General features: G+C 28.7%; 1 protein-coding gene across 1 annotated transcript; it reads left to right on the top strand.

Moving 5' to 3' along the window:
• The first annotated feature begins 2,009 nt into the window (after window positions 1-2,009).
• On the top strand, window positions 2,010-6,461 carry LOC134274577 (nacrein-like protein). Its single transcript, XM_062756855.1, has 10 exons — window positions 2,010-2,199; window positions 2,864-3,034; window positions 3,509-3,681; window positions 4,008-4,100; window positions 4,305-4,397; window positions 4,643-4,705; window positions 5,037-5,151; window positions 5,493-5,716; window positions 5,861-5,938; window positions 6,232-6,461. Exons 1-10 carry the CDS (start codon window positions 2,040-2,042, stop codon window positions 6,262-6,264), a joined length of 1,203 nt encoding a protein of 400 aa, XP_062612839.1. The 5' UTR covers window positions 2,010-2,039; the 3' UTR covers window positions 6,265-6,461.
• The last annotated feature ends 4,254 nt before the right edge of the window (window positions 6,462-10,715 follow it).

Genomic DNA, 10,715 nt, shown 5'->3' with positions numbered 1-10,715 from the left:
GGATGTTGTGTATTTTTATGTCATAACAATTTTAATTCATATCCTTTTCATTGGTAGCGAATCTTAGATGTAAGTTTATTTTGCTTCATACGTTATGTCACTTATGATTTTTTGAATTGAATGTTGAGAACATAATGAATTAATTATTATAATTACTTCAGCGAAAAACCTATATCCTGTTAATAAAAATATTTTAAAATAAATTTTAACATGAATTTGAAAGAAAAAACGACTATACAATTTTTTTTACACCTATTCATATAAGAAACCAATTCTTTTTTGTTTCGATGATATTGTAACATATGACATTTTAGTACAATGATATACTGTATGTAACCAAACATCCAAATCTTCATTCTTCAACAAAACTTCTGAAATTATATATAGATTTTTTTTGTCTTTCTTTTGTTAAGAAAGAAATATCCTGTAGATCAGATGTAAAGACAATTCTATATGTCAGTTATTTGCGTATATACACAGCATTTATATCAACTTTTGTTTCTCAAAAGAAGCTATGGCAATTGTTATTTAAGTTCCAGTTCTTAACGAACAACTGTTGTACACAGTACAAGATAATAATTAATCTTGCATTATAACTGGAGTATTAAATTTGGAACCATACAAGGAAATTTATTTTTTTGCAGATACTTAATTACTTTGGGGTTTTTGCTTTCAATCAAGAATATTAAAACAAAACATAAACATTGAAAAATAAATTCCAATACATTTTCTTGAGGAATATAAAAATTGTGTCTGAAAAATATTTAAATGATGATTTTATTCCTTTATTTATGCAAATACGTACTTTACTCGTTAAATATATTATCAAATATATCTTTGAAATTCTAAAAAGAACGTTATTTAAATAATGTAACTAAAAAGTGGTAAAATGCGTTGGATGTTGTGTAAATAGTCCCTTGAAAATCACTCTTTTACAGAATGGTAAACAGAATTAAATTCATGATTCATTCATTTGGTAATTGATTTTTTAAAACTTTTATTTAATAATTTGAATACTGTTCATTATCTCCATTAATTTCATTTATTCATTCTGAAATTCGATAATAACATGATAGCAATCATATAAGATATAATATAATATATGTACACTAGTACAGTCCTTATTTTTACTGTCCAATATATACAGGTTTTTAATGCCAAATTGACATGATTTTTAGGATAACCTTCATGTAAGTTCTCAAGGAAAGAAGTATAATTTTGCTGTAAGACAATGCGCAGGAAAGAGTTAACCAAGGCCAACTTGATTTTAAGAATGATTCTCGCTACTGTCTCAAATATTGAAATAATTCTTCATATGATATTTATTAATCAACAATTAAGGACAAACTGCCTATTTGTCACTTTTATGAACTAAATACATACTAAATACATAAATAAACTATTAATTGGCCAAACAACAAAAAGATTGATTTAACCCTATGGCTGCAGGAAGGACATATGTGTTTGCTGGCTCTGACAGGGACAATAGCGAATCATAAATGTTGAGTTAATTCTCTCTATTTTCATTTAGGTTTATTTTTTATAATTAAATTTAAAAATAATAAAAAGCATTTTCCTTTTCATGCAAGTGAAATATAAAAAAAAATTATTTAAAATTCAATTTGATTACATTACATCTATTTGTTATGCATAAAATTGATTTTAAAAAGTGTAAATTAAAATATTATTTCATATTATTATTCCTGTGAAGCTTAAATAACGGCAAGTACACTTTTTTGAAAGCGTTTTTTAAAAGAACTATTAAGTTACAATTTTGGTTTTACCAAATCAAATTAAAAAATCCATTCCATTAAAAGACAAAACAACCTTTATTAATTTTTTTTGTTATATAAATTCAGGATTTCTAATTAAAGCTTCCAAATTGATATTCATCAACTAAGATTAATCAAAGGAGGTGTTCACAGGATAATGAACTGTCAACTTTCTACCTAAATATGAACACAAAATCACGTGGCTTATAAAACCATAATTTTTCTTATAAAAGCATTGGCCTTCATTTTTCGTCTCACAAGATCACTATGGCAGTGTTAGGCCTGTTGGTTTGCCTCTGTTTGCTGTTTATAGAAACAGTAGTCGGGGTAGGCTATTTAGGTGTAAGGCCTCCCTCACAAAATAAATGTCATTACGAGAAGATCGAGGATGCACATTTTAGTTACAAAAGAGATGATTTCTGCGAAGGTAAGATTAAAAACACTTTTTAAAAAAATCATTTTAGATGATTTCCGTGGGAGCAAATTTAATGAGTGTTTTTTTTTTCAACAAAAAAAATATGGCATTATTTTTTTTTTCAACAGTAAAGCTGGTAAAATTTAAATTAAGATGAAAAAGTGATAAATACCTGAACTTTTGATGAAATTAAATTTATTAAATGTATGTTCATCAAACTGTCGATATCGAATTCTTGCGATATGAGTTTTGTATAATTATTTAAATTCAACATATTTTTCAACTGTCTTTAATCTTCTTTTTTTAATATTTATCTAAATGTGTTTATCCTTAATTTAAATGCTGTTGTATGGCGTTTGATGGTTTTGTTCAGTGAAAGTTGTGATATTAAAATTCAGGACAGAAAAAATCATATTCAAGTAATAAAACCGATGTCTTAGACCCTAAAAATGCAAAAATAAGCATGTCTCTTAAAGTAGCCTTCCCTCTCAAGATGACTATAAAGATATTTAGTGTAAAATGTTGATTTTTTTTTACTTTTATATAATAAATTAAAGCTTGAATATAGATCACCTTATACGTGATAAAAGTTACCTTGATCTGCGAAAAAAATTATTATTGTTACCTTTTTTAATTTTTGAATTTAAATTTCATATATATGAATTGAAATATTCAGGACCCTTTGAATGGTGTAACGTGCATGATTGTTGGGCAACTTGTGGCTCCAACGAAAGGCAATCTCCGATCAACATAGAAACAAGGAAAACCAAATCTTTAAAGCATTATCGAGGAGACGTCCATCTAAAGGGTTGTGATAGGAGAGTGGAAGCCGAAATCTACAATAACGGTGAGAAAATGTTGGAATTTTTCATCTGTACATGAAAATGTACTTAAGGATTCTCTTCAGTAGGCGAAAACATTTCAAGGTTAAGTACACATTAAGAGCAACTGATAGCCTTGGGCTAGTCCGATTTATCAAAGAATTTAGGTGCATGCATCGTTTTCCTTTGATTATTATTTTCAAGAACACCGAAAATCATATAATGGGGCAATTGGTCTTATTATGATTATGGCATGCATTATATGTCTAGATTTCCCAGTCAATTATCGCATCTTGTTATTTTTTTTATTCAGGTATTTTAAATGATTCCTCAAAACATCTCACACACAAATTACAAATTACACATACAGATCAAATTTATTTTAAAAATGACCAAGAAAAACGCATTAAGTTAAATATCAAGAAAAATTCTCAGCACCAACTAACATGTAAAGGTAAAAAATATATATACAAATAATAGGATTTTTTTGTCTTCAAAAGGCCATTCACCACATTTTGATGTGAAAGAAGATGATCAGGATAAAATAACCCTTACCCACGTTCCCTTCAGAAAACATAGAACATACAATTTTGCACAGCTGCATATTCATGTTGGCCGTCAAAGGAATAAAGGTTCAGAACATTCCATAAATGACAAATTTTATCCTATGGAGGTATGTTTTTAATTCTAAAAAAATAAACATTTTTTTTTTAAAAAAAAAGGTTGTTTAAAATCTTATTTTAAAAAGTAAAATTAATGTAATTGTTGACTATGGTATAAAGAATTTCACTATTATACAATTAAGCATTACTAATATGCAGTAGAAACATGGTCTATTTCTAACTTACTTTAACTTACTAGACACTTTATGAAGAAGTGGGAAATGTTAACGTTGTCTTTGTCGAAGTATATGTTTTGAAAAATACAGAAATGTACAAATAGACAAAGGAATCTTTTTCCCTTTAAATGAATTTCAAAAAGCAATGTTACTAATTTCAGGCCCATATGGTGTTTTACGACGCAGAGTATCAAAATGTAACATATGCAAAGTTTAGACCAGAAGGTTTGGTAGTTCTTGGCGTTATGATAAATGTAAGTACATTCCTTAGTATGGCAGATTCATTATAAATATAATTTACTGAATCCGATCATAGACGATAAATAGCCCTAACTAATAAGAGAGAAAAACTAAATGCAACTTATATAGTTTTGGGTGAAAGTTTTTGAAGTAATGATTTAAAGTAAATAAATAAATTCAGTTGAAAATTTGTAATTATTAATCATCGTCATTTAAAGGTACAACGAGATGACGATGATGACGAAGATTATGAGGAAGAATATGAAGATGAGAAGGAAGAGGAAAACGGCCACAGTAGAAACCACGAAGACGTATGTTAATCGTCTGTAAAGTTTGCATAGATATCATTGAAACAAATCCATTGGTGGAAAAAACGTATTTGGACATTTAATCTAGAGATGTGTTTTGGAAGATTTGAAATATTTTTAGAATTTTTTCTCCTTTTATGATACTACATGTAGATTGTGCTAATTATCACGTGCTTTTATAGGGGTATTATCTCATGAATGACAACTCGATTTTGCATGATACATAAAATTTGCCTCCTTTTTTGAAGATTTGCGACAACGACGATGATGAAGACTACGCACAGTATTATAATAGAAGATGCTACAAAGGGGTAAAGTATAAAACTATAATAAGAAGTAACATGTTTTCCACCGAACACTATTTGTTTTATAGGAGCTGGTCGAGTTATACATTTTTGGATAAAAAACAACTTGTCAGAAAATTGAATTTACGGAAAAAACGATCAAATTAAAAAAGGGAAGATTTCGAAATATCGGGACTAGACAAGTTATTACTTCCTTACGATTTTTAAGCACATAGGAACCTATCCATCATGAGTAAAACATCCCGATTCATTTTTGAAGTTTTTTGTTATTTTCGCCTGCTAACAGGCTCAAAATGGTTCGATATTTTTTTTTCATTAAAGTTTCTTTTCCATGTAGCACCATCGTTGTAAAGTGAGGTTTGCTAGAACACTGAGTGATATAATGGAGACCTACTACAGTCTGATAAAAAATTATAAGGGTGAAGAATTTGAAACGGGAGAACGGCGAACCAGTAAGTATTAATGTAGAAGTTACGAATGTACCTGACACAATAAAAAATAATTTGCTCCAGTATTCCAAAACTCTTCTTTTTTTCGGGAAAAACGTTGTGCATAAGAATTTTAATGCCTAGTCTTCTAGTGGTTTGTTATATTATGCATTTGAATTTAAAGGTTTTTATTACAAAGCATGAATAAGTGAGTCTCTTTGAGACATGTCAAAAGATAATGATTAGACTCTCGTAATATCATACACGTTTCTTAGCTATCTACATCGATAAAAGAAATGTAAAACGTATCATATCACGAAAGCTGTGATTGAATCAAATATTGAATACCATATCTTAAATTGTAGAACCTCCATGTCATCCAAAACAACTTTCCCAGGACTTCATTAAGAAGAACTGTATAAAGAAAGAGCATGATACAGAAAAAGTCCCAGTTTGTGGAATATCACCTCTAGACGTCCTCCCATACGACCGTAGATTTTATACCTATAGGGGATCTTTAACCACACCCCCATGTTATGAAACCGTACAGTGGATAGTTTACAAATGTCCAATTAAAGTCACTCGTAAGGTAGGTAAACGCAAATACCCAGAAATGACTACTTTATTAAAGAGCCTACTATTCACAGCAATAAGGAATTGGAATTAAGCTTTTAAATAGATACATGTAAAGCAGTATTTTATATTATATAAGGTCTTGAAATTCTTTTTTCAGGCGTTCAATGCATTGCGAGAAGTTGAGGATTCGCACAAAGATCCACTTTACGAGCTGGGAGTAAGAAGACCACTCCAGGTAATTTTTTGATATCATAGTTTTTATAAAGAGAGCAGCAGTACAGTTGCACATAAAATTATTATATACTATCATTTGTAAATCATTATAATGATTTTTTTTAGAAATATAAGTGGACAGAATTCATTTTTATTCTTTATAAGTATACATTTACATTGATAAATTATGGTAAAATCTGACGCTTTTGAAATTAATATCTCAGTAACAGAAAAAGTTCAAATTTAAGAACATTGTGTTCAAATTTTAAGAATGCTAGTAGCAATATTTAAACTTATTTTTTTTTCTTTTTTTAGGAAAACAAACAACATGTGTACAAAAATTACTAGAAAAATTAGGAGCAAGTAGAGGACAACAGTCCATGCTATATGATGAAAATAACTCTTTTAAGTTATATTGGAAAGAGCTTGCAAAAACGCATTTTCAAGTACACTTTGAAGAATTTTAAGAAATTATTGTATTGCCTTATGTGTATATTGTTTGTTTAAACAAATGTCTCATTTAATTAAATATGTTGTTTTCTTTGTTTTGGGGTTTTTTTTTTTTATTCTTTGTTCTTTTTTCTTAACTTAGTGTACTTTTTCAAGATCATTGAGATGTATAATTTTCAGTTTCAGACATTTACATTCAATATTTTCTTTAATTTCTACTTGAACATATATAACATAGTGAGATTGCCAGAATGAATTTGTTCTCCTCCTTCACATGTTTTATTTATTGCTTCATCCGAGTTTACTTTGAATTTCTCTGTAAATTGTGTTTTGTAGCCTCTCATTTTTCTATTGCCATTTAGTTCAATGATAATGCTACAATGATATTAATATTGCAATACAAAATAAGAATTTCGAGTGAATAAATTTAACAGAGTTTGTCTTGATTTCAAGGAATAAGGTACAGTTTCAATATAAATTAAGCCCTGTATTTTGCTCAAATATGACAGTGAAATAAGAAATTAAAAGTTATCCTTTCTGATTCATAGGAATTCTTTACAGTAAGAATTCTCAAATCGTTTTCCTCATATGAACTCCTAAATGCTTATTGTGACGTCATTAACTTGAGCATTTTCCCGTATTTTTTTAAATAGTTGCAGAAGACATCAATTTTCAGTGAAATTGTCTTTTAGAAAATATACAGCGTCACCCAGACCTAGGACGCCCTCGATTTATTCTGGTGTGTTCAAAGATTGAGGAAGAATATAGGCATAGGATATAAAAATATGAATAAAATGCTTATAAGGCAAGGGTCTGAGGTACGATTCTTTTCCCTGTCACGTACAACGATACCAACTGCGCTCATTTGCTTCGTATAAGATCGAACGACGAGCGATTTCGTAATCCGACAGTGAAATAAACATATTATCGTCTTTCGGTCCTGTTTCACAGTTTGTCGACAGTTTGTCGACAGTTTTATTTCATTTAATTTTAAGTTTTTTGTTATCAAAATTTAGCTTAAACACACAAGAAGTGTCCTTTTACAATATCCTAGAAGCTTCGTCAAGAAAGTAGTTCTGATTGAAAAAATTATCGATGTGTAAATTTTTTCTTGAAGTTGTTCTAGTCTAATCAAAACACAGGGAATCAATAAATAAAGTTAAGATTGAAATTATAAGTTTTTAAGAACATTAAATTTTAGGGAACAATAAAGCCCAAACTGTAACCGTACCTTCTTCTTTACTTAACAACTTCGCTTTTGAAAAATATAAAATATGTGTTATACTCATATGTGTGTAATGAAATTAAACATCAATAATTGTCATATAGAGAGAGTATAATTTAAGGAAGATGCTGAAACAATAATAGTAGAGCAAATGATCTTTTTTCTTTGCTACTTATCATGAATACATATACAGGTAAAACTACGAGAATATACGAGTATGTATACACTTGTAAATGCTGTATATTCATAGTTGCACTTGAAACTAATCTAATCTTATGGTTTTTAAGTCTAGTCCAATCAAGAAAAAAGTGGAGAGATTGACTACATTTCTCTTTTACCATACAGCACACGGAAATTAATTTTTTCATCTCAATTCCAAGTCATATCTTGTAAGGATTATATGTCTTGCAAAACTATGTGAGTTTGACACATGTACGTATCATGATAAGTGTCACGACAAATAGATTGACACTAACGTTCAAAAATATATATTATTAACATATTAAAATTTAATATTATGAAACCATTAATTTTTAATCTTTATTTTTTTTATTTAAAAATCAATTGCTAATACAAAAGAATATGTATGAGGGATGTCCCTTAATTATGTATATCGCGCTGATTTGTAGTAACCATACATTATAAATTAAGGAAACAGGATATAAATAATCACAATGAACCGATAAATCTATCATAAATTATTGTGAAATTACAAAGATTAATTATGGTTAAGAGGAGCAAAGAGGTAATTTGTAAGCCAATGAAGAAAACTTGTCTTTGTTTTCAAAGTTTATTATATGAATCAAGTTTACAATTTCTCCGTGATCGTATAGGTTTTTAATTAATAACGTAATTGTAATCAGCATAGACCAATACACTTTGTGTACGAATGTTTGTAAGATCCCAAATATATAAGAAGAGCTTAGAACTAAAAGTCCGAAAATCAAGAGTCCAAAATATTTCAAAAGAGTGTTTCAAAAGAAAATCAAAGAATTTAGAATTTGGTCTCGAATTTAGAACTTAGTCTCGAATTTAGAATTTAGTCTCGAATTTAGAAGGCCGTTTTCCGGCCAAACAGGGTATTTTGTACTCAGAGGGTATTCATGGTCCCGGATGTACAAAAGTACTTTCCCTTGGCTGTCTTACCATTGCCCTGCCACCTACACTTTTTCCGTAGGTCTGTCCGTTGACCTATGAACCCCAACATGGCACCATCCTCAAATACAGGTAATCATACGTTAGTAATATTTATGGACTCAGTTCCCATCTCCGCACCACAGGAGTTCTAGCCCTAAGCTCTTTTACTTATCTACTTCAAAGTTCCTAGTTTTATTACTTTTGATCAGGAATCTTAATAGTAACTTTGCATTTCCGTTCAAATTTTATTACTTAGTATCGATGGACTGGATTGGTCTATTCTGATCAATTTCCTTACAAAATGATTTATAAAATTATAATAGTTCATTGTACCAACAACAACATCCAATTTGTTCTAACAAGATAATTATAGTTCATGGAACTAAAGTCTCTTTTCCAATTATAAAGTCACTGTATGTGGTACACTAATAATGTACATCCTTGTTTAATAAACTTTCATTTTATTTTACTATCACTAATAAGTTCACTATTAATAACTAAAATGATTATGATATGAAGTGATTATAGTTCAAGTTTAAAATGTTCAGATAAAATGTCCGTTCTAAACCCTATAGGTTTACAAATTGAGTCAAAATATTTCCTTTTTAAATCAATAGATACAATATAATACATATTTAACAAAAAACAAGATGAACTGCTGAAATGGAAAATTGAAATTTTTTAGCAGAAAGGTTTATTATTTGTATTATTTTAAAAAAAATCATTTCTTCCATCACTTGAGACTGTTAAATTTAAAATCAATTTAAAACTACATTTCGGAAACATTTACTTTTTCGCAAAAATCATATTAATTGTTCCTTGGAGATATAAAAATATGTAGATTTTTTATATAAAATATTTTTGCAATTATGGAAACTTGTTTCTTTTTAATCAATATTATTTTTTAATACTCGTTGTCATTTTTCAATAAAATTAATAACAATTCATACAAATCTTGTGTTGTGATATTCTATCCAAGATGAAAGCTGAAGGTATATTTCATTGGATCTTGATAATATTTTGACAATCATGTATTATACAAATTATATTACAAAAATACGTATTCCTTGTACACTTTAAATCCTAAGGTGAATATCATGGGTCCATTTTGCTTTTTACAAATAAAAAAATACAAAGTTAACAAAAATGATATTGTCAAATGGTCTGTCGGTTGGTGTTATTTAGGCTTCAAATGTGATTTTTTTTTCTTAATATAAAAATCATTTAAAATATACCAGACGTATTTATTGCCCCCTTCCTTTTTTAAAAAAAACGGCACTAAAATTCAGCTTTTTCTAATCAATCGTTGTCAAAATTAAGTTTGTCCTTTTGTCTGCAATTTAATTTAAACTCCTTACATTCATTTTGCTTATCTTATATAATTATTTAGAGACAATTTCGAATATGACAGAATTTCAATCGGAAAATTAAACTTTAAAAGTTGTAAAAGCCAAGATTTAAGTTGGAATTACCCGTTTTAAAATTGTTAAATTTGGGAAATTCCATTTTAAAGTTAGAATTATCGCCTTTTACACGTTTGTTGGAAAAGACAAGGTGAAAGTTTGGATCACCAACTTTAAAAAAATTAACGAAGAACTAATACCCTTCCGTAGCAAGGCAATGTAAATCAAATTGTTTTTGAAACATTTTCAATGGTTGGTGTGTCACATGACTAACATAAAGTTGTATCAAATTGCAGTCCTTGAGGATTTTCTCATTACTGTACATTGTAGCAGCACTGAAAGGTCGTTTACCACATTTTAGAAAACCAGTTTGGTTCATGTACACTTTAACAAGAAAGCAATATGTTGTGAAAGATACAATTTTGCTTATATTTTTACTACAGAGTCAACAAAAAAATGTCCAAACTTTCGGATCTCTGACTTTATTTTCCGGTTTTCTTCTGAACATTTGAAGACAAAACACTCTTATCTACTTTCTTAAAATTATGATCAAACTATTAAATTCTATTTTGTTAACACATCTC

This window comes from Saccostrea cucullata, unplaced genomic scaffold, assembly GCF_032062105.1.
Source record: "Saccostrea cucullata isolate Sc308-1 unplaced genomic scaffold, CSIRO_AGI_Scuc_v1 ctg411, whole genome shotgun sequence".
NCBI lineage: Eukaryota > Metazoa > Mollusca > Bivalvia > Ostreida > Ostreidae > Saccostrea > Saccostrea cuccullata.
This window is presented reverse-complemented; position numbering and strand designations above follow the sequence as displayed.

Coding starts and splice junctions, on each gene's coding strand:
- LOC134274577 (XM_062756855.1), top strand. CDS start 2,040: ATGGCAGTGTTAGGCCTGTTGGTTTGCCTCTGTTTGCTGTTTATAGAA. Junction 2,200..2,863: donor AAGAGATGATTTCTGCGAAG/GTAAGATTAAAA, acceptor TGAAATATTCAG/GACCCTTTGAATGGTGTAAC. Junction 4,398..4,642: donor ACAGTAGAAACCACGAAGAC/GTATGTTAATCG, acceptor CCTTTTTTGAAG/ATTTGCGACAACGACGATGA.